This window comes from Lagopus leucura, unplaced genomic scaffold (genome assembly GCF_019238085.1).
Source record: "Lagopus leucura isolate 7727_CA_CO unplaced genomic scaffold, USGS_WTPT01 Super-Scaffold_100159, whole genome shotgun sequence".
In the NCBI taxonomy this organism is placed as follows: Eukaryota; Metazoa; Chordata; class Aves; order Galliformes; family Phasianidae; genus Lagopus; species Lagopus leucura.
Window position 1 is genome coordinate 17,123,423 of NW_024962335.1, and position 23,794 is coordinate 17,147,216.

The window sequence follows — 23,794 nt, forward strand, 5'->3', positions numbered from 1 at the left end:
CCACCTGCTTTACTCCTTCCTTCTTGCTCCTGTTGTGCTACAGATGCTCAGAGAGCATGAATGATTTCTCTAGGTAAAGAAGGAAAATTTTCTGAATGGAAGAAGCAACTAGATAGTTATTTAGAAGAATCACAATTCTATGCAAGAGCATATACCGGTCTGTTTCTTCTTTCTATCAGTTGTGGTGGTCAACTATGACAGAAAAACAGGGCAACATTTGAAGTACTTAAATGTAGGGATGTTAGGAGCCAATGATTTTTTTTTTTTTTTTTTTTTTTTTTTTTTTTTTTTCATATTTGGCAGGGAAGACAGAAAATACAAGAGCTGTAAATCACAGAGGCATTATGTATTCTAAGAGCATGAACTATCCTTACAAAGTGCTCACTCTTGTCTGAGAAAATGAATAACCCAAAATTAAAGCATTGTATTTGTTACTTATTTCTAATTATTTGCAGTTATTTAATGATTATGGTGCAATTACACATCAATAGATCTGCTTCCATTCTGCTGGCTCTTGAGAGTTACACTCATTTGTTATTTCTGCACAGATGAAATACTGCAATCAACAATATCTCATCTTTCATCTCTGTCTCCTTCTACCTAATTCTACTGTGTTTACTCTAGCTCTGCCTGTATCTTCCTTCTAAGCTGGGCATTAGTAGACTTCATTGCTTAACATGTACTTCTTGCTAAGATCTTTTTTCATCACCTTTTAAAGACATTGCAGAACTGTCTCTAGACTTGGCTTTTCATATTTTTGGAAAAGCTTCATCATATTAACATCTAGCTCTTGCAGATGTTTGAAACTGAGATCCATCACTTTGAAACCAGGAGAATCAAAAAGCTCAAGAACTCTGCTGATCATCTTGACATTTTTGTTGAATGTGAAGTTCACAGAGCTGATATTAGTCACCTTATCACATCCTTAAAGAGAGTAACAGAGGATGTGAAAACGGGCAATGAAGACAAAAGTAAGAACCATATGCATATGCTAATGCTGTTTTATTTGTATTTGGAGTAGTTTTTTTTGTTGGCAGTTCTTTTTCTGAGGTTGTTAATTACCTTTAGCTCAATGATAATAACTTCATTAGACTGGAAAGCAGGTGAGCATGCACTTTTTTTTTTTAAACATGTGTGACTCATTTCCCTGGGATCATTCTGGCTGTTGTGAAAAGGAGGGCATTTTGGCATTGTCAAATTCCAAATTTGACAATGGAACAGAGGTGAGAATAGTGTTCCAAAAAGAGGGAAATGAGAAGGAAAGAGTGGCAAAATAAGAAACTCAGGAGAAACTGGAAGCACTTCAATGACAGGAAACCTGTGGACTGAGAAATGAGAGCTTGGAATAGAACTGACTGCAGACACTTGCTGGGAATGCAGTAATGTGGCAGAGAGTCTGAATGTTTCTTTTGCTTGTAGTGTATGGTGTTGGTTTTGCTAAAAATGAGCTGTAGATGTCTGTTTATTGTGCCAAGGCTGCTGCCATTTGGCTCCAGTAGGACTCTCTTGAGTTAGATTGCTCTTCCACTGAAAAGAGCTAAATGCTACCTGCTGGAAAAAGCTTCCAGAGTGTAAGAGGAAGAGAGGATCAGCAGAAAACCTTGAGGTAGTGGTCTCACTGGTAGAAGCAGGTGATGAGCTTCTTGTAAAATGCTGCAAGTGGCTACTCTGCTAACAGCCAGTTGAATTACCATAGCAAGATGGAAAAATGTATCTGTCAGCGATAAACTGCTCTTTGTTCTGTTTACAGGCAGATAGGAAATGAATGAGTACAGGAAACTATTAGAAATTGGGAATGTCAGAAATGCCCCTGCTAGATGAGAGAGATAGATTGACTCATGGTTCCCTGAATATGAAATTGCTTTCAGGCTTCCAATACTTGCCAACGCCAGGCAGCAATCCTCAGGGACCTTTTAGCTAATCCAGTTCTGTTTGGACACCTTTGGGTGTTTCATGAAATTCACCTTCAGGCTAGTGATAAGAGACAGTCCAAGCTGTCTTCAGGGACTGCAGGGGTATCAAAAGGATATTGCTGTCATCAGGGCAAGTGGAGAGCCAAGTTGGCTTTGGAACTGAAGGAGTGTCTCTTTAGGATTTCCTTGGTAGCTGAGAGATTTGTGCTCAGAAGAAATTCTTCATTTTAGATTTGCTGGAACTAGGATCTGTGCTTAGCATGGTCTGTTAAAAGACTGAGAAAAAAAAAAAACAGTTGATGTAAGACATCTGTCGGACTTGTATTTCTTCCTTCTTATTGCAGCATTGCCTATTATTGCATGAAAGAACTGAAATTTCCTAAATTAATGTGCTTTTCTAGCTTTACACTTCAGTGCTTGGGTGTAATTTAATAGGGCTAAAGCTGGGTTTGTCATTCAGTACATAGATACCTGATCTACTCTTATCAAGTATCAGATTCAGGTGACTCCTAAAGGTCCTTTTCTCAGCTACAGTGACAGAGCGTGGCTTCAGCATCAGTCTGATCTCAGAAAGCAACATTAACTTTGTATTTCTTCTGTGGTTTTAAACTTAGTTAATTATAAATGCTGGGATTTAAATTAAAATTAGTACTGTATAAATATTCTTTTAATCACCTGAGAAGTTCCTCACTTCAAGGGAAGGAAACTGTTGGAAATTCAGCTAATGCTTTATTTATTTTCCCGGGGAAAAAAAAAAAAAAAAAGAAAAAAGAAAGAAAGAAAGAAAAAAAGAGATAGAAAGAAAAAAAAAAAAAGAAATATTCTTGGCCTGTTTTGTTTTGAGAAATTAAATTGCTGATCTCACTTTTAACAGTATGAAAATTTAAGAATACTGTTTAGACAAGATCAAAATATTTTTGAAATCCAAAATGTAGAACAAAATTTGTTGTACTGTTCCAAAAAGAACATCCCATTTGATGTAAGATGAAATATTTATGACTTTAAAGATTATTTCTCCTAATTAAAACTGGTAGTTTATCCTTACAAGTTAGTTTCAGATCATTTTTCGTCCAGTCCTACAGCTTGGTCAGCAAACTGAAACTCAGTTACAGATGTACAGTGATGCATAGTTGTGAATATTTATATATTCAATGATGAAAAGAAAATTTGTAATCATCCACATAACTTCTGCTTTTTATGTCTTTCTTACGTTACTTGATCCTATTTAATTTAATTCTTACTTCTTTCTCTACAGTGCCCTGGTTCCCCAGAAAAATTCAAGATCTAGACAAATGTCACCATCTGATCACCACATATGAACCCAGTTTTGACCATGGTCACCCTGTAAGTTTGATGTCACAGTTTGTTTTCCAAAAGGGAACGTTCAATAGGGAATATTTTTGTTTGTTTGTTTGTTGTTTGTTTGTTTGTTTGTTGGGGAGAATTTCAGTAATAAGAGAACACTCTGGAAAAAAAAGCAAAGAAGAGCCAGAAAAAGGCTGATATTCAGTGAAGTTAGGGATTACAGAATGAATAAATTAACAAGAGAAGCTTATCGGCCTTGATTCACCAAAGTAAACATGATTATCATCATTTCAATTTTAGTCTTTAGCTTGTGCTTTCATTTCATTGTTTAATTAAAATAAAAATCTCTATTTTATTATTTTACCCCTATTTTCTTTGAAGTATACCCGCTTTCTACCATTTGGTCCATCTAGACTTCAAGTTTCTCAGTCTTCCACATTTTGTATTTCCCATGATTTTATTTTTCAAACACTTAATGTCTGCATTTCTGAATTTGTATATGCCAGAAATCTCAGTCAAGTGCAGATGTACAGTGGACAATAATGAAGCAGCAAAGAGCTAGTTGCTAAGAAATACCGTATTGTCAGATTCCACAGAGAGAAGTATGATGCCTGAACTTGAATACACTGTTTAGACAACAAATAAATCAGATACACGGAAGCACAGATTCATGGACATAATACTGGAACTAATGTTTAAATGTGACTGAAGAATCTCAAAATATCTAGTGATTTCAACTGAAATAATCAGGTAAAATTTAAATTGGAAGCGAGTTTCAAAGACTATAATTCTTATTCACATTCATCTTTTCCCAAGGTTTCTGGAGCCGGAGTTTTGACAGTATTTACTGATAATTTTCTGTCTGCAAAATATTGTTACAATGATTGTTATGGGCTTTCCTTTGGATTCAGGCATTAGGTATTCATTATGAGTGTGCCACAAACAGGGTTTTACTCGTAACAGATTTGTGTATGTACTCAGACCTGTAACATCTGCATGGTGCCAGGCTCTGCTTTGCGTGATTCAGTGCTTGAGGTTAGAGGGGTGAGAGTGGGAACTGTGACGGCTGAAGGCAGATTCCAGAATTTGCTTTTTTTTTTTTAATCCTAGTTTTGTGGTGGTTTATTTTTCTTCTCACAAGATAAGGACTCTATAGGATTTCTTGCTGTTTTAAAACTTTCAAAGTGTTTTTTACAATGGTGATTTCCATTTTCTATTGGGGACTTTCTCACCATACCAAAATCTGTGGAGGAATGTTTCAGGCTCTCAGCATGCCCCTTGGTAGCCCTGTTCAGCAGGTAGGTGGGATAACTGAAAACTAGGCAGATTCAATGATGATTTTTCATGAAAGAAATAGGAGAAGGAATTCTGCAGACACCTCCCTGCTGCTTACTTTGCCACATGAGCAGGAACTGGAGCTTATCAAAACTTCAATTTAAGCATCTCTTTTGAAAAGGACAAAGGAAAATGTAGGAGTAGGACTTGATGATCGTTATAAGTCCCTTCCAACTTGGAATGTTCTGTGACTCTTTGATTCTAATATCTAGAAAATATAGATTAGGAGGAGAAAAAATGCAATGCAGACTCCTACTCCACTGATGCTAATTCTAAGACAAAGTACTGGGGGAAAAAAAAAAGGTTTCCAGATACAGCATAGTGAGATATGAATTCTGAACAGATGAATAAGTGAGCTATGAATTCTGTACAGATGAATAAGGGAATCTGAAGGGCCATTTCCTGACTGTACATCTCTGTGTGGAAAAAAAATATAACAATAATTCAGGTCTATATTCTATTTTTGATAGTGATTTATTAAACTAAAAATCTCTAGGAGATCTTCAGATCAACCTCAACCAGGATATCAGCATGGAGTTGGATTCAAGTTGATCCACGTGCATTCCATCCAACTCAGGATATTCTATGACTCTCTCTTTCATTCTTCCTTGCATCTTTCTGATAGAAGCATTCCAAGTATTTGCCTATGTTTTTCCTGAGTTGACTCTGAGGTGTTTTTTCTCATGAGATTAATGAATACATATTGGGAATTATTTGAATAAGACTAAGTTCCTCTTCAATTTGCTAAATAGAAGGTGTGAGTACTGAGTAGAGTGAAAGAAAGCATTAGCAGTGTAGAGTTACTGAAGTACTGAGTGGAAATAAATTGACGCTGCAGAATGCAGTGCAATGTAGAAATGCCTAAACTTGAAGCAAGTTAGCTCAAGCACTGGAAACCATTTTCTGTTGCATGAAGGAGCACAAATCGGCCTCTCTTTACTATGCTGCTGAGCATGGTTCAATGTGGGCATGCTGGTGGAAAGTATAAAAACATGATAATGTATACAGCTGGCTCAGAAATTTTGTGTACACATTTACTACCGAATAGGTACACTGATTAGGAACTGTTGTGCTTCCTTGGGGAGATCCCTGCTGCAGGGACGAAGATGAAAGGTCCTAACACCAAGAAGAGCCTGGTCCAATGGCTTTACGATGTGTTTTACATGGGCACATTACACCTACTGATAAGCAAAGGTGGCTTTTGGGATCCTGTTCTTCCCTTAGATTTATGCACACAATACTCATTAACTGTAGTATTACTGCTATTATTGCTACACTGAAAATTATGTGAATAAACCTAAGGGAGAAAATTGGCTTGTAGAAGGCAAAATGGTTCCAGAAAGTTCTGAATATTTGAGAATAATAAATATTTGTACAGTGATGCTGATCAACACTGCTTTATGAGTTATATTAGTAACATTGCACCAGATTTCAAACATTATTCCTCTTATGGATGATGTAAAATTCAAGGGAACTTGATTCCACAAGTTTTTTTTTCTTATTAAGAGCTGGAAAACTCTGCTTGAAGCTAGACTTCTAGTAAATACTGAGGAGGAAAAAATGAAAATGTCCATATTTAATATGTAAACTGCCCTTTTGAAACAACACCTCTGAACGTGTCTTCATTATAACATGGCAATAAATGAGCATGAGGAGATTCAGCCGAATGCACATTTTTTTTAATGTATTAAGTGGTTGTTCCAATGATTTCTAGACAGTGAAGACTCCTTCTTTTCTCACTGTTCAGGTGTATTGTGCTTTATCTGGTAAGATGATGTCAGACTTGGTACTGTTATGTTCATCACTCTCCAGTGCAGCAGCTTTTGTGCTTAGCAAAGAAGTGCAATGACTCAGAGATTCAGCTCCTTTCCAGCAGAAGAGATAGGCCACCTCTAATTCAATTATATTTTAGCATGATTTTCATTTAAATTTGACTGTAAGTTTAATGGTCTGTGAGGTAGCATTTACGAACAACTCCAAAACATTTGCACCAAGACATGTTACTTTCTTCTCTGCCACAAAGCCCAGGGTTTGAGCAGAATGTCATGGATGTAACTAAGAGCAGATTTTGGCTTGCCTTGTTCAAAAGGATCATGATTCATTGCCTTAGAGACAACAACTTAAAAGAAACCTAGTTGTTTTGAATGCTTCTGCCAGAGAATTTATTCATGCTCTGAAACATCTCTTCATGTAAAGTGTTTTGTTTTGTTTTTTTTTTTTTTTTTTTTTTTTTAATTATGTTCTAACTCAGGGATACACTGACCTGGAGTACAGGAAGAGGAGGGCATACTTTGCTGACCTTGCCTACAATTACAGAGTGTAAGTATAAGGCTGCTGAAAAGACACTTCTCTTTCACTGTGTACTTTCAGACATCGTCATGTGGAGGAAATACCAGAGACTAAATATTTTGTCGATGTATCTATGAGGCTATTTAATAGAAAATAGAATCTAGAAACAGAACGTTTACCTTCATACAAAATAAACTTTTCTCACAACACAGCAAATACATACTAAGATAAAGTCATGAGGTTGAATTTACATCTCACTGAGTGTCTTATCAGAGGTAATTCCTCCATATGGGTCTTTCTATCTTTTTCAAGAAACTATGAGGAACAATGTTTGTGAAATTCCATGGCAAGATTTTATAATGTATTTTTGACAAAGAAAAGAAAATTTACTATTTTTATTATTTATTTGTCAAAAGTCTATGCCCACGCAGATTAAAATTCCCAACTAAATTTTTCCTAATTGGAACAACGCTATCAAGACTACAGTCTTTTCTAATAGGAAGACAGAAAAGCCTAAAAAACTCTTGTGTCTCATGTGTATGAATGAAAGTGTTATTGTCTTTCTGCATAAAACTTCATTAGAATCACACTGCTGTCTGGGGGAGATAACTATGTGGTTAGAACAGGTTGTGGAAGTCCAAGAAATGGTCAAGCTTCCCAAGTTAGAATTCTATCTGACAATAGTTTTCTCAGTGCCACTACATGCTATAGATAGTCCATCATAAAACATCACAAAAGCATATAATAAAATGACCCAGAGCTATTGTAGTGTGGAAGACAAGACTGTCTATATGAGAAATCATTGTGTGCCTGGGCATCTCTGTGCTGATGAGTTTGGTGATGATATTGTGTCCTCCAGAGACGGATCATGCAGACACACCATGTATGATGGTTGCTAGATTGCAATCAGCAGAGGAAAAGTTAAGTTGGAATGCCTCTTTTTTCTTCTGTCAAGCAGAACACGACTCTCTTTCTTAACACATCCCTCTGTTTTCTCCCCAGATTTAACAGAGGAGAAAATACACATAAGAATCTACCTAGACAAATAAGTGATTAATTATATACTATTTGCTATTTCTATATTAATTACAGCAAACGTTCATTGTGCAGGCAAAGAAATAAATTCTTGAAGTTGAATTTGAATCTTGCTTTAGAAGCATGCATTACTTCCTCTCTTCTTTACAGTGGGGACCCTTTGCCTTACATCGAATACACAGAGCAGGAGACTGCAACTTGGTGAGTTTGTCACATATACTCTGACTCCTGCACTATTTCACTACAGTACTAGGAAGGACTGGCAGTGTGAGACAGTAATTTGAAACCATCTTTAGCCACTTCAGATTTTACTCTATAGTGAAGTATTTTCTTTTGGCCATTTGTTTTACAGAAAGCCATTCTCAGAGCTAAAACTGACTATTCACTTTCTAGAGCAAAATGCATTTTCCTGATCATTTCCCTGCTAGACCATTACATCAAGATATCAGAAGCCTCAAAACACCTGGAGCCTAGAGTAGAATATCTTAAACTTGGGAAAGGTGCCACATGCACGTAATAATCTTTGTTCAATTTGCTGTTTAAATGGAAAGATAGCCCAAAGGTGGGGAAAAAGAAGAATGCTGGGGAACTGAAAAAGTGGAAGTTTAAGTCATTTGCTCAAATTATATAGGAATTTTATATCCATGTCAGGTATTAAATACATATATTAGATGTCTCATTCCAGGACCTCAACCAAAGGGCCTTTCCATCTTTTTTCAGTAATTATTTTATTTTAAATAAGATTTACCATGCCACAGAAAGCTAGAATCACATAGAATAGAGAACTTGAATCCAACTCAGCCAGGCAGTCATATTATTAAGCTCTAATAGGTTTTCATAAAATCTTTCAATTGTCATGTTGGCCAGTGTCATGTTCATAACTGCTACCACTAGCCAGCAATCTTGGCATGGTATGTTGTGTGTGAAACTCATATTTAAGAAAATTTAATTTTGTATTCTTTCCTTTTTTTTTTTTTTCTTTTTTTTTTTTTTTTTCCCCAAACTCTGCCATTTCAGTTCTCCACTTGGAATTAGTCCCAGTATCTTAACAGAATAGACCTGTACAGCAGTATCTGCCTATTTCCTCAAAAAGCAAGCCCCAGCAATCTAGGTTGTCTTGTCTTGTGAAACTGTTTCCAAAATTAGACCTCCCAATGGTTATCACAGCTCCCCAGAGCTGTGACCTGACATCAGGTAACAATGGAACAACAAAATGTAATTGAGAACAGTGCAATCAAGTGGGAAATTTGTAGCACAGACTGAATTCTTCTGAAGAGAATTTTCTCTGAAGAGTTGCTGGATGCCTTCAGTTTGTAGCAACATGGTTATAAAAATGAAAACTAATCAAGTGCAGAAATATGACTTTCAGAAAAAAAAAAAAAAAAGGTGAAGATGAGCTGAGTTTCTGTTTTTAAGCGGCACGCTGTGAAAGGCCCTGAAACTGAGTAATCACATAAAGCTTCTTGTGGGCAAAAGATATGAAGGTATGACAAGAAAAAGGGAAAATCTAGGACAAAATTACGGGGGTATACCTGTGACATCTTCATAAAAAAAACTGAATAGTACCACTTTTTATCCAAATCAATAAGGAAATATATGTAAAATGTCTTTCTCTTCCCATCTCTGTACCAGACCTTCAGGTATCAGCATAATGGCCCTTTGTGGAGACAAGTGATGCAGAAAACAATGTGATTATTTTAGAAATAAAAAGGATGGAGTACCATAATTTTTTAATTCTACGTCAGTTTTCTGAAAGATGATCCATGATTGAGGGTCCTTTACAATCAAACTAGCACCTCCATGTGATGAGGCATCACATTTATTTGAGATGCTATTCTAGGGTAAGCTAAACTGCCCTCTGGAGATGTCTGCTACTCTCTTTTGACTTTTGAGGGAACTTAGATGATTTCCTCCGTGGACTTAGAGGGAATGGATGCTTGACTCAGGACAATTCATCACTGCTTTCTGAGTCTCTCTGTGTTTCTGTGGTAGTCAATGTTTGGACAAACAGTAGAGTGATACTTTGATAAAAGGGACCATATGTGCAGCAGTGTAAACAGTTCTGCTCTCTCTAAACTCCAGTCCAGCATGGAACTGTGTGCTAGTTCAGATCCTGTGCAATCCCAGTGAAGTCAGAAGTTGTCTGGGGGGAATAAGCTAAGGCAACTTTTGAACTCTAGTTATTCTCATTTTTTCTTCATTCTTCCACGGAAATGGCCCAGTCTCCTGCAGCTTTTGCAGTAGTGATAGCAGCCACTGTTTCCCTCTGTTCTTTTATTTTTATTCCTCCTAAGTTTTGAGATTTGTGTTGTATTTTTTTTTTGTTGTTTGTTTTGTTTTGTTTCATTTTCTCCTTCCCCCTTCATTCTGATTCATTACTCTCATACTGTGTAAGATATTCATATAAATGGACAGAGACATTACAGAGACTGGCTATTGCCTCCATAGCAACAATAGCATCACACACACACAAAAACAGCAATACAAAAACAACAAAAGAACATTTTCCATAGCCAGTATTTCCAAGAATGATGTCAATTTTCATAAAACAAGATTTATAAAAATTGTTAACACCCTAGGGCTATGTCTGAGCAAAAATAATCATTTCTATAAGTTTTTGTTTGTTTGTTTGTTTGTTTGTTTTTGCCACTACTGTTTTTATTACTCCTGGTTGGTTTTTTTTTTTTTTTACTGTTTTTTTACTACTTGATAGTTTTGTACTACTTTTTAGACTGCCACCTATGCTTGAGGGTTATGCTTTAGGTATTTAATCAGTGAGGTGGGACACTCTACACAGCTCTTGCTTTCCAGGAGAGAAGTCTACAGGAAGCTGAGAAGCCTCTACCCTACTCATGCCTGCACACAATACCTGGATGCTTTCCAACAGCTGGAGAAACACTGTGGCTACCAAGAAGACAACATACCTCAACTTCAGGATGTGTCCAGATTTTTAAAAGGCCAGTCATTTTGAACCACGACTTGTTCTATGGTTTCCTGGATATTTGGTGGTAGCTGGAAAGCTGCATGGAGGAGAAGGATCTAGGGTGTAAGCTAACTGCCAGCTGAACATGAGCCAGCAGTGTACGCAGGGGGCCAGAAAAGCCAATGGCATTCTGGCTCGTGTCAGAAATAGTGTAGTCAACAGGGTGAGGGAGATGATCATCCCTCCATACTCAGCACTGGTGAGGACACACCTTGAGTACTATGTTCAGTTTTGGGTCCCTCGTGGCAAGAAAAACATTGAGGCCCTGAACTATGTCCAGAGAAAGGAAAAGAGGAAAAGGAACTGTATAGAATCTGGAGCACAAGGATATGAGGAGCAGCTGAGGTTGTTCAGTCTAGAGAAGAGGAGGCTCAGGGGAGACCTTATTACTCTCTACAAAGACTTGAAAGGAGCTTGTGGCGAGGTGGGAATCAGCCTCTTCTTCCAGGTAACAACAATGGAACAAGAGGGAATAGCCTTAAGTTGCATCAGAGGAGGTTCCAGTTGGATATCAGGAACAGTTTCTTCTCATAAAGTGTGGTGCTGCACTGGCACAGGCTGCCCAGGGAGGTGGTGGAGTCACTGAATCTGGAGGTTTCCAAGAAAAGTGTGAATGTGGCATATTAGGGACACAGTTAGCAGGCATGTTGCTGATGGGTTGATGGTTGGACTTGATGATCTTAGAAGAAAGAGAGCCTGCAGTACTATTATTAAGCCACAGGATGAATACATTCTCTTGTCCAATGAGATGTGTCAGTCAGCTGATTTACCATTGCTATCAAAAATTAACTAAAGAAAGGTTGTCTTTGAAACCTCCTTGTTCATCCTGAGTGACAAGCAGATGTGCCAGAGAGTGTAGGACAGCTGCTCACTATGTCAAAACAGATAAATAAAAACACTGCCTTAACTTTACATAAATTCCATTTAATCTAGTATTCAAGGAATAAAGCAACCTGTTGCATGCATCAGTAGATGAAGATAGTAAACTTAGTTAAGCTTTCTGTGCCTGAATATGTTTCCAAGACACTGCCAATTTTAGTAAAGTTAAATTACTTGATGATAAATACGTTATTGCACTTTTAGTGTAAGAGAGTGGAGGACTGGCTTATATATATGAATTGCATCTCTCATGAACATGCCGGCACCATCACAACCAGCCGTAGGAATTTTCATGTGTATTATGTATTCTCTTCTGTATTTTCTCACTTATTTTTTCTCTATTCAGCTATCTGTTTCTTCCCTAGGCTTACAGATATTTTTCTCATGAAGTAGTTTATCTCATCTTGTTTGATTTGCACAGTAGTTGACAGCAGAGAGCTACAGAAATCACGGATATTCAATACTCTGTAACTGAATCAGCTGACTACAAAGTGAGAGAGTTTAGGACAACATAATATCCTGTCATGCACTATTTCTCTTGCTCATGTTATTGACAGGATTTGATTGCATGGAGTCTGGACCTGTTCAGTTATTTTGTAGGCTCTCATTCTAAAATTTCTCCATGCTTTGCAAAACAACAACAACAAAACAACAACAACAACAACAACAACAAACAGTAAAAATGGTCAATCTAAAAATTCTTCTAGTAAAATTTGAGATAATATTCAAAGGGAGTATAAGCTTAACTACTTCAAAAAGAGCATGGCTAGTGTAAGATAACTGTCCAAATTATTTAACTGACTGAGAATGAGAATCAGAATGTCAGAATCATTTTATTCCATCCTGGCATGGGTGTTGAAGGAAAATGGAAAGAATGGCTCTCTGGAGTGCTGGTCCTACTTTCCTTAAAATGTAGATAAAATCTGCTGTTCAGCCTTAAGACGTTATGAAATATTAAGCAGAGACAGAACAGAATTGGTAGAATGTATTATGTTTACTGATAGACACTTAAGAGTCAGTAAAATATTTTGGATGCTTGGAGACTTTGAATTGATATTCTCTTTATTTTTAATGACTAGTATGATTGTTTCACTATGCAGAAAATTTTTAGGATTGCATTAAAATTGACATTACTGCAAGATTTCTTTGCAAAAAATTCTGTCTGAGTCAGAAGCATCTGTAATGCTTTCAAAAGCTATGTTAAAGACAACCTTGTACCAGTCATCCACTGGGTGAAGGATATGATTTATAAGGAGTTATTCTTATTTATTATTAATTTGGTTGGCTTTTACCAACATTTTTTGGCAATGCCAGAATTTTTGTTCCTGCAACTCATGAATCAACAGCTTAGGCTCTTTCCTGTGCTATGGATGTGCAGTGTTCCAGCAAACAAACCTCAGCTAATCCCCAGGACATTAGGTCTCCCAAAGTTCCTTGGCATACTATGGAGGAATTTCACTCACTACACCCTGTATAAAGATGCATCGTGCTGTTCATCCTGTCACTGGTTAGCTCTGGTTGAGCTCTGAACTCTTCCAGTTTGGACACAAATCCCAGCACATATCTTTACTGAACAGTGCCTGTAATGACTGGACCATTCTTTAGAATATGTGATGATAAATAAGCCTTTGTCTAATAAACTGTGGAGATGCAGAGAGAGGGAGGAATATCCTGGATAGAAAATTATCATGTTATAGCCAGCCTAGAAAACCAGATGAAATTCCATCTTGTCTTTTACACAGCAGTGTCTGTGAACACTGCCAAGCAATTCCTTTTCAATTTAATTGTAGAACTACAAGATCTGCCTAGTGTTACCTACTCTGGTAATGAGGTTGGTTTATACACAGATGGACCCTACATCATAAGTATTTCAAGATTACTTAAAGTGAATTTAAAGGATTAACCAGGTGACAGATTAACACAATGTTTTTTTTTCTAACAGATTAATTAGACAAACCTAGATACTTCTTTCTTTCTAGGAAAGATGTTTGGATTTAGACATTCATTGTCATCTGCAGCTGGAAGAAATTATAGCCAGTGAACTGGCTCAGGCAAGCTCACACTACAGTGTGCAGTACTGTATGCACAAATTTTTCTAGGCCAAGATTTAAGTCTTACGGATCACTTTAGGTCAACTGCTCAAGATCTTCTCTTCATCGGTTTTTGACTTCAGAGACTTTTGGGCAGCAAGTCCAATCAGTCAAGCCTCCAGTTCTCTACTGATTGCTGGTTTCATTGTGCATTGATGAAATGAAAGTTCAGATTTTGCAGATAATACCTTCAGCAGATAACTTTTTCCTATGGCTTTGGTAGGCAACTTGCCAAGCTTGTTCCATCAACAGACTGTATGATTCACTGGCCTATTTTTAAAAAAGAATCCCAGGGAACACAAGCTTTAATTTTCATTTCCTTTCAGCTCCTCCAACATGGATTCTAAAACAATATGATTTTCCCTAGACCTTCTCATAGTCTTCCAAAATTGATTTACTTCAAAGCTTAGTACTGGTCTGATATATTTTTCAGATGGTTCAGACTCAGAATTTAGCCCCAAAATTACCAGATCTCAGCTTTTCATGTTCTTCCTGATTAGCCCAGTATGGCATCTGCAATAAGGGAGTCCCCTTGTTGTTTCAGCTCCTGGTCAGTCCATATGGTGACACAGCTGATACTCTATTTCCCATAACACCCTGCTTTCCTAATGGAGAAGAGAAGAGAACAGGAAGATTTTTGCAACTACTTTCAGTTCCCTGGTTAATTCTGATACCTTTGGTCAGCTTATAGATAGACATAATCTCCATAGATTTTTTTTCTGTTCAGCTTTTTTGCCTTTTTGTACTCAATACTTTGAATTTTGGCAAGCAATAGAAGATGAGCATGGTAAACTCTATCTCTCATACTGTCAGGTAGAAGCATTCTTTCTGTTCGTGCTTTTTTGTCTTGAATAGTTTCACATCCTTTGCCACTTCTATTTCTTTCAGTAAGGCTTGTTTTCTCTCTTTGTCTTTGTCTTTGTCTTTGTCTTTGTCTTTGTCTTTGTCTTTCTTTTTCTCTTTCTCTTTCTCTTTCTCTTTCTCTTTGTGCTCTTTCTCTTTTTCTCTCTTTTTCTCTGTTTCTCTTTGTCTCTCTTTTTTTCTCTTTCTCTCTTTCTTCTTTTCTTTTTTTTTTTTTTTTTTTTTTTTTTTTTTTTTTTTAAATGAGAAAAACACTAACAGGCAGAAAGAGCCAGACAAGAAATGCTGGAAGAAAGATTAAAAAACAAAACAAATCTTGTAAACAGTTTAGTTTCTGGGTGGGATTTTTTTGTTTGTTCATTTACATTAAAAAATTATGTTATGGGCTTCATGACACAATAGGATATGGATAGGAAAGGGAGAAAAAGCAATTTCTGATTTTTTAATATAGTTATATGCTTTAAAGCAAATGAAATGTCATTTATGGAAGCTGAGAATGCAACACAGATTTTGAATATAGAACTTCAAAAAGATTGCCATTGGCTCTTTTTAAAAGCAGTGTTTTTCAGTTTTCTTAGCTTTGTAGACCACCAACCATGTTTCCCATGGAAATGAAGATTATGTGTTCTGTTAACCATAGAACTGATTGTTTTGCTAGCTGTTCTCACGGACCTTCCATAGTAATACAGAGTGCCCAGAGATAACACTGATTAGCACAAGGTAAAAACCAAGTGCAAGTGTTACATTCTTCTAACCTTTCCTGCAGATACATGCAAAACAAAATGTATATGGTCACATCACTAGGAAGGTATTTAGCTAGTTCTAGGCAACCATGATGGTGAAAAAATCAGAAGGAAAAATAGCTGAGAATAGCTAATGAAAACTCTGACATTAAATGGCTAAGGGCCAAATTTCAACACCCTCATCTCTAGCAAGGACCGAGTGTTCACATTCCAGTGAAGTTCAGACTGAAAGCTAAAACTGACAGTGAGGCTTTCCAGTGCTGATCTAAATAATACATTTGAAACTCTGACAAACTGAAATGAAGTTGGGTAGCATGTGGGGCGTTCTGAACTAGATGCACTGACAAACAGAAGAATTGCCGAGAGTGGGTCATGTTCACAGTTCACGTACTTCAGTCTTCAACAGCATGAAGTACCAGAGATTTTAGAGTGGGGAATAAGAAATTCTGCAGGAAAGAGAGGCTTACACAGCAACCAAGCCTCCAAGTAGAGCAAAGTGCTCTTAGGCAAGTGCACGGCTGGGAGTTGTCCCTTAACAAATTCCTGTTTATCATCTTTTACACATGCAAATGAGAGAGAATCCAAGGATGAGGAAATTAGCTAGGGATTGAAAATGCAGGCTCTATCTCCTGCTTGATCATAGGGACCATGTGTGATCTAAGACACATCACAGACATATGGGACATAGAAGATAAATGCGTGCAAATGTGTTAGAAATTTAAGCTGGAGTGAGCAGGATTTCTGTGCCTCATATCATTATTGTGTGACTAAATGTAGGATGAGCAGTCTGGTAGTTTTATGTTACAGTAGTTGGACCCATAAAAGCATTGGAACATTTAGATATTGAAAAGTCAGTATGTTCCTACAACCCTTAGGTGGAGGAAGATAGTGCTGCAGAGTATTAAGGCCTGCTGAAACTTCTTACCCGAAGTGAGTGTGTCATGCAATTAACTGTGGAATTCTGTCTCACTTTCCTTTGCAGAAACAACAGGTTTCCAGCTGATACCAGCAGCAGGACTGTTGTCTGCTCGTGACTTCCTTGCCAGCCTCGCATTTCGTGTCTTTCAGTGCACACAGTATATAAGGCATTTCTCTTCACCTACACATTCACCAGAACCGTAAGTATGATAACCTGGCACAATCCCATCCATCTGAATGGAAATGATTGCCTTGGGAATAATTCTGGAGCTCTATCCAGTAGTCCACAGAATTAAATAGTTTGAGAAAGTGGTAGCTGAAGATTTAGAAGGGGAAGTCAAGCATGCAAGGGTGTGGGTCTCTTTCTCTTTTGCAGAGTTGTCTGAAAAAGGAAAAGACCGGAGAATATCTGGTTTAATCTTTTCATCCTGCCTTCTTTTGCCATCTGCTGAGGTTTGATTCCCTGCTGTGAAATTCTCCCAGTAACTGCTGGCCAGACAACAGCAATTACATTTCATGAGAAATTACAAGTTCACAGACGTTTTTGTTGTATGCTGGGACAAAACAGGGTCTTTTCAAAGATGTTGTGACATAGGGCACTATTGCCCATGCCATCTCAAGTGAGACAATAGCCAGTGTAGCGGGAGGCAGCTGGCACCCCGGAGCAGAAGGCAGTGCTTTGCCATATTCTCTGTAAAGCCAGACCAGGTATGGAAGCGCCTACTGCGGATTAATTAAAACAGTTAAAATTCTTACACTAGCTCCCTATGGCAGTCTTAGATCACACATGGTCCCAATGATCAAGCAGGGAATAGAGCCTGCATTTTCAATCCCTAGCTAGTTTCCTCATCCTTGGATTCTCTCTCATTTGCTGTACAGCATGGGTTGTCCCTTAACAAATGTCCCTTAACAAATCTTTTACACACATGTGTGCAAAAGATGATAAACAGGAATTTGTTAAGGGACAACTCACACAGAATCACACAGAATCACACAGAATCACCCGGGTTGGAAGGGACCCCAAGGATCATGTAGTTCCAACCCCCCTGCCTAGCAGGGCCACCAAACATACACATTCAGATCAGGTTGCCCAGGACCCCGTCCAACCTGGCCTTAAACACGTCCAAGGACGGGGCATCCACAACCTCCCTGGGCAGCCCGTTCCAGGGCCTAACCACTCTCCTAGTAAAGAACTTCCCCCTAACATCCAACCTAAATCTTCCCTCCTTCAACTTAAAACCATTTCCCCTAGTCCTGCTGTTATCAGCCCTTTTGAAGAGTTTACTCCCCTCCTGGGTGTAGGTTCCCTTCAGGTATTGATAGGCTGCAATGAGGTCACCCTGCAGCCTTCTCTTCTCCAGGCTGAACAAGCCCAACTCCCTCAGCCTGTCCTCATAGGGGAGGTGCTCCAGCCCCCTGATCATCTTAGTCGCCCTCCTCTGGACCCTTTCCAAAATCTCAATGTCTTTCTTGTACTGAGGGCTCCACACCTGGACACAGTACTCCAGATGGGGCCTCACAAGAGCCGAGTAGAGAGGGACAATCACCTCCCTGTCCCTGCTGGCCACCCCTCTCCTGATGGAGCCCAGGATCCCATTTGCCTTTCGAGCTGCCAGAGCGCACTGCTGGCTCATATTCAGTCTCTCGTCCAACTCCAACTCCCAACCTTGCACTTGCCTAAGAGTACCTTGCTCTACTTGGAGGCTTGGTTGCTGTGTAAGCCTCTCCTGCAGTAAAGTCTTCACAAGATTCAGTCTTCACACAGAGCAGGAAAACAACAACAATAACAACAACAACAACCAATCTTCCCTTTATTAAATGTGAAGGTCACTTGTTTTCCAGAGATTGCTGCCATGAACTGCTGGGTCATGTTCCCATGCTAGCCAACAAGGAGTTTGCCCAGTTCTCCCAGGTAAGAAGCTTGTTCTGCTGGCTGTTTAACCAACTGCTCTGCAAGGCAGGCCAGACATGCCTTTAAGGCATGCAGCTTACCCTGCTTGAAATGCTATTTAAAAATTTGGTTGTGTCTGACTCAACCTCCAGCAGTAGTGGGCTAGCAGTGCTGTAGGAAATACATACTCCAAGGGAGTGGTAGCACCACTTGTAAAAGGAAGGGCAAGCAATGTTGTGGGATTTCTCTGTGGGAGGGCTGTGTCAGCCTACAGCAGGATGCTAGTTGAGCCCTTGTGGTGCTGCTTGTTTGAGCTGTGTGGGCTACACTATTCCTCTGGCTTCCTGTCTCACGCCAAATAAACCCAGCCACCAAAGCCATTGAGCCCCTAGGCTGACTCTGTCTCCAAATGTACATTTTTATCTCACATGATACTTTAATTTTTTCCATCACCATGTCATTCATTTGAGATGTTTTTCTTTTTACAACTCAGTAGATTCTCACAGCATTGCTCATGCTGGTGAAGAGGCTCCAAAAAGCAAACAGAGCTTCTTTGTACAATAAGAATCTATTTAGAAAGAGCAGTCAATGTCAGACTCAAGTGAACTCAATGACCTAGTATAATTAAAGGCCTCAGAACCGTAGCAGGGGGAAGAAGATAATTCATATTCTAGGCTTATCTGTTAGCGGCCACTGTGAAAACTGGCAATAAGTGCAGAAGGTTAAATTATGCATGTCCCTGTATGAATATCTGAAAAAGAAGGCCAGTTCACCTTACAGATCATGGTCTTCAATTGTATCAGTGTGGATACATGCCAATTTCCATTTTGGTCTAAGTATTGTTTATTACCAGATTCAGTGTAATGGTTCTTAAAATATCCTAAGGTCTGTAGTTCTTTCAGGAAGAGCTCTTCAATTCAGTTCAATGCTAGAACTGAAGACACCATAAAAATAAGACCGCACTTACAAAACTTTCAGCTTTACCCTTTCCCCGCCTATAATATTGATTATGCAACATGGGATAACATTAAACAAATTTTCACATTTTTCATTTCATATTTTCACAAAGCATCTTCACAGATGGCGTTCACCCCATGAATCTATTTATTTATTTTTATTACATTCAATATAAAAAGATGAATGAAGGATAATAAACAGTTTGGTTTATTTGATGTGTTATACATTTCCCAAGAGAGACAAAAGGAGACACCTACAGATTTTTATCATGGAAATAGTAATTAAAAGGCAGCATAGTTGTGACTAAACAGCATTGCACCTGCATGGATCTGACACATTCGTAAGGGCTTTCAAAAAGAGAATGAGAGACAGAAAGGTAATGGCAGAGATAAAACTCACCTTGCAGTCCTCACATATCATGCCTTCCTATAAATCTGTGCCTTGGGATACAGCATTAAGCTGAAAGACAGTTAACTTTACACAGTGAACTCTGAGGATTAAACACTCATCTAATGTGGCTCCCAGTGGTATGTAGCTGGGGGCCAGGGAGAGGTAGGCATCCTGGAAGCCATGGAAGGTCATTTTGGGTGACAAAAACAATGGATAGTTCACTCTATTCATGCTAGAAATGATGTGGTCCTCCCCCTTCCCCTCTTTCTCTCCCTTGGGCTGAATAATCACGCTAGTGTAACACTGCCTGCTTGCCTACTTGCTTTAGGATATTGGACTGGCTTCTCTTGGATCATCTGAAGCAGAGATTGAGAAACTGTCCACAGTAAGTACAGGCAGCAGTTTAATATCACAGGCGAAACCAAAAGGCTTGCTGCATATCCCTCACTATTCAGGGAAGACTCTTCTCTAATGTCACAGTTTAAGCATGCAAAAATGAGAGCATCAGCAGAACTGTCTTTTCTCCACACCAACAGGTTAGGGAGGTGCTGGAACAGAAGCTGGAGCTCCTCTGGAGGAGCCCAGAAGCATGTGATTCCACTTTGAGGAAATGCTTACGCTTCTTGCTGCTGTAAGAATGTACTCCTGAATCTCAGTCTCTACAGTTCCAGTCATAGGAGGGTCCCAATTCATTTTACAGATTCACCTTGTAGATTGGATACTCAATATGATTCCTGCAATTTCTCCTACACATAGAGGCTCAGGGCACCATCAGAATTCAGGGCACCCGATATTCATTACTCTCACAAAATTTGTGAGCAATCTGAAAGTGATTGGTCCTGAATCACTAGTCTTTAAACATCTGTGAAAACAACTTATGCAACACCTAGCTGCCATCTTAACTTGGTCCGAAAGTGGGCTGGAGGACAGATGATTTTTTTCTGATATGGCAGTTATTTCCCATTCTTGATTATATTATCAGTTTTATCCTCACCCACCAGGATGAGAATCTGCAGGAAATGGGGTAGACGAGAGGAGATGGCCACACCTGAAATTCCTCAACCAGTGCACAGGTCCACTCCTGCCGAAGTGGAATGAGGCACGGTTTGAATGAGATTATGACTCACCTAAAATCTATTTGTAGGCAGATGTATGTTACTCCTTTCTTAGACTGGAGAGGATGTAATAAGATTAAGATTCATCTTTTGATTAGACCTAAGAATGATGTGTGCCAGGAAGATATTTTGTGGCATTTCTCAGGTCTTGGTGAGATTGGGTGAAGGCCAGCATCTTACACAGCATTCCTCTGCAAGTGTCCCTCTCTGGCTCTGGAAAGGATATGGTAATGTTAGCAGATATGTCGTAGATCTAAAATTTTTACAATATCATTTGGGGTTTTGGGAGATAGAATGATAGGACTTTTTTGAAAGAGCTTCCTCCTGTTAAGGATTTGTGAGAATACTACTTATTAAGTGCCATTCAGATATCCTGAATAGTAAACATACTCTGGATTAGTCTCTCAAACTTCAATTTTTTTAAAAGTTAGACATCTAGCCTAGACTTATTTTTTAAGTTTCTTCACCAGAAAATGAATCTGAAAGAGAAACCAGAAAGAGAAGAATGTTTAATGTATTTCCTATCCTGACAGAGATGTCTACCATAAATTCTTGTTTCTCTCTGTAAGTCCCCATCACACTCCATTGATTATAGTAATGCAAATAGCCTAGGTGTTAAAACAATATCTCAGCTTTCTAAAAGTTTATTAGAAGCCACAAAGCTCTATTTTTTAAATGTCTTATATTTTCCATGTTTCGCACAACATCTACCTAGTATCTCAGGGGTCACTGTGTCCAGAATTGTTCCTTCAACATCCATTTCCTCATACAGCAAAATAAGGGAAGGGATGACAGGTTGGCAGAACCACAAGTAGTTTTTATCACACCACTGTCCAGCATGTAAAAGAAGTATGATCCTAATCATACTTTATTGTAAGAAAATCCCAGAGATGTACCTTTATTTTCTATTGCAGAGAGATAAGTTTAAAATTGGTATTATCTTAATGGGTACATTGCTGCTAAAGAATAAGTCATTCTTCAGTTCTTTTTAATGATATCATATAGATCTAAGAGAAGGGAAACTGCCCTGTCAAGGACTTTTCTGATTGTCTTGAACTCTCTGTGGGTGTTTAGCCACCCTTCTGGGTACTATCACAGTTTGTTAGTTTTCACTGACTATAATCCAACTCAATTTTATTTATTAAAATCTATTTAAGAATAGCTACAATTTTATCAGGTTTTGTCCTTTTTAAGGAGTGAGAATAGGAAGGATGTCAGGTTTTGAAAAATACACATTCTTATTTCTGCATTTTATACATTGGAGTGAAAAAAAATTTTTCTTAAAACATATAGTTGTAAAATTTGAAGAACCAAAAACATGAACGATTAAGAATAAAGGAAGTTAGAAGGAAGGAAAAAGGAAAAGCTTAAAAATGAAATGCCTGCTGAGACTACGATTTTCAGAAATTGTTCTCATTATCAGCTTTATTGGTTTACTGTGGAGTTTGGTCTCTGCAAGCAAAATGGATCCACCAAAGCTTACGGGGCAGGACTGCTTTCATCTTATGGGGAACTTATGGTATGTGTCATCTATGTGGTATCAAAAGATTTCTACAATACAGTTTTCTAAACTCACTGGTAAAAGCAAGGTATTTCCTCACATAAGACAATATTCTTTAAGATACTGATTTTTCTTTTGTGAAGAAATTCATTCTTCCTCACAAGAAGCTGAGGAGTAGAGGACAAACTACTGTCAGATTGTACAAGTTTTCAACCCTGAGAGATGAAATATGATGAAACTATACAACCTACAAAATGTCAGATTTGCTTATTATTTCTGTCCAGTAGTGATGCAACTGATTTGAACGTAAAACTCATGTACTTTTCTTGACTATACACTAGAGGGCAATATTATGCCTATTATGAACTCAGCTGCACACTTGACCTTCACGCACGTATAAATCTGAAAGGCATTGACTGATGTGACCAAACAAAGTGACAAAAAAACTGTAAATAAGAAAAAACTGCAAATAGAAAGTGCTTTAGAAGTGTTACATTCATAAAAGTATTTCAGAACTACTTCTACCTTAAATTTTACGCAGGCTAAAATTCGTGTACGCAGGCTGGATACAGCTCTTCTTCAAGGAAAGAGAGACTGTATACCTATACAGAAAGCTTATCGGTTTCATCTCCTTTAGACAAACAGTTGGTAGTGGAGATATTCTCTTCCCCTCAGTTTCACAGTACACTGAAGCAGATGATCTGTTTCTAAGTGCAAAAATTCTGGTGTCAGTAGTTCTCAAGTAGTTCTCAGGGCCTCAAGTTATGAAGATAGTGGGTGATTTTTGGCATTAGCGAGGACAAGAAGGGTTTGCAACAGAACTAAAAGGGAAGAAGGGGGACAAAGTACTCTTTTAATACTCTTTATAAACTAGAAATGAAAGTTTTCATGGGAGATACATAAAAGCAGACTATAGATAAATAAATTATAGTATTAAATCAAATACAATTGTTAAACAGGATGATAAATGCCTCCAGTACTTACGTAGCTTTTGTGGTAATATGCACCACAAAACCTATATGCACAATATTACCTTCCTTTCTGTTTTCTTTTGATACAGTTGAACATAAAAGTTATGCCAGAAACACCTGTCTTTGGTGTCTGGAATTGCATGTACCAGAGTTGTACTTTTCTTCCTCACTGGATACCAGCCAAAGTACCCTTCTCTTCACTAGACCCCAACCAACAAACTGTTCTGTTTTGTATTAAAGTAGTCAGCAAGCACTACTTGTTCACAAAACTGCTCCATGTAACACAAAAGTATAACAGCATCTCAGATTCCCTAACTGTAAGGCCAACTACAGAAGTGGTAACCATCCTTGATTAATAGGTGCTTGTTGTCATTACTTTGATTATCAGTACTTGAATGGTAACGTCATTGGAAAAGCTTTTGATATAATTGGGCTCATTTGGGTCTTCATCCATCTTACTTCTGAAATTACCTATAGATGTGATGGCATTTGTGCTTATTAGGTAATGAAGAAGTATTCACTCAGAACCCCTTTCCTGCTTACTTTTCACATAACAACCAAAACAGTGTGAAAATTGGTAAGCAATTGATAAGTAACGATGCTATGCTGACCCCATGT

At 38.2% G+C, this 23,794-nt stretch overlaps 1 protein-coding gene across 1 annotated transcript in view; it reads left to right on the forward strand.

The window, feature by feature from the left end:
- Window positions 1-23,794, forward strand: part of LOC122189982 (tyrosine 3-monooxygenase-like) — a 36,488-nt gene that overhangs the window by 6,153 nt on the left and 6,541 nt on the right. The window contains exons 2-10 of the mRNA XM_042889560.1: window positions 797-971; window positions 3,169-3,257; window positions 6,805-6,872; window positions 8,028-8,078; window positions 10,689-10,834; window positions 16,416-16,551; window positions 18,194-18,263; window positions 19,918-19,974; window positions 22,128-22,223. Of these exons, the coding sequence (XP_042745494.1) occupies window positions 797-971; window positions 3,169-3,257; window positions 6,805-6,872; window positions 8,028-8,078; window positions 10,689-10,834; window positions 16,416-16,551; window positions 18,194-18,263; window positions 19,918-19,974; window positions 22,128-22,223 (888 nt within the window). The remainder of the gene's footprint in view (window positions 1-796; window positions 972-3,168; window positions 3,258-6,804; window positions 6,873-8,027; window positions 8,079-10,688; window positions 10,835-16,415; window positions 16,552-18,193; window positions 18,264-19,917; window positions 19,975-22,127; window positions 22,224-23,794) is intronic.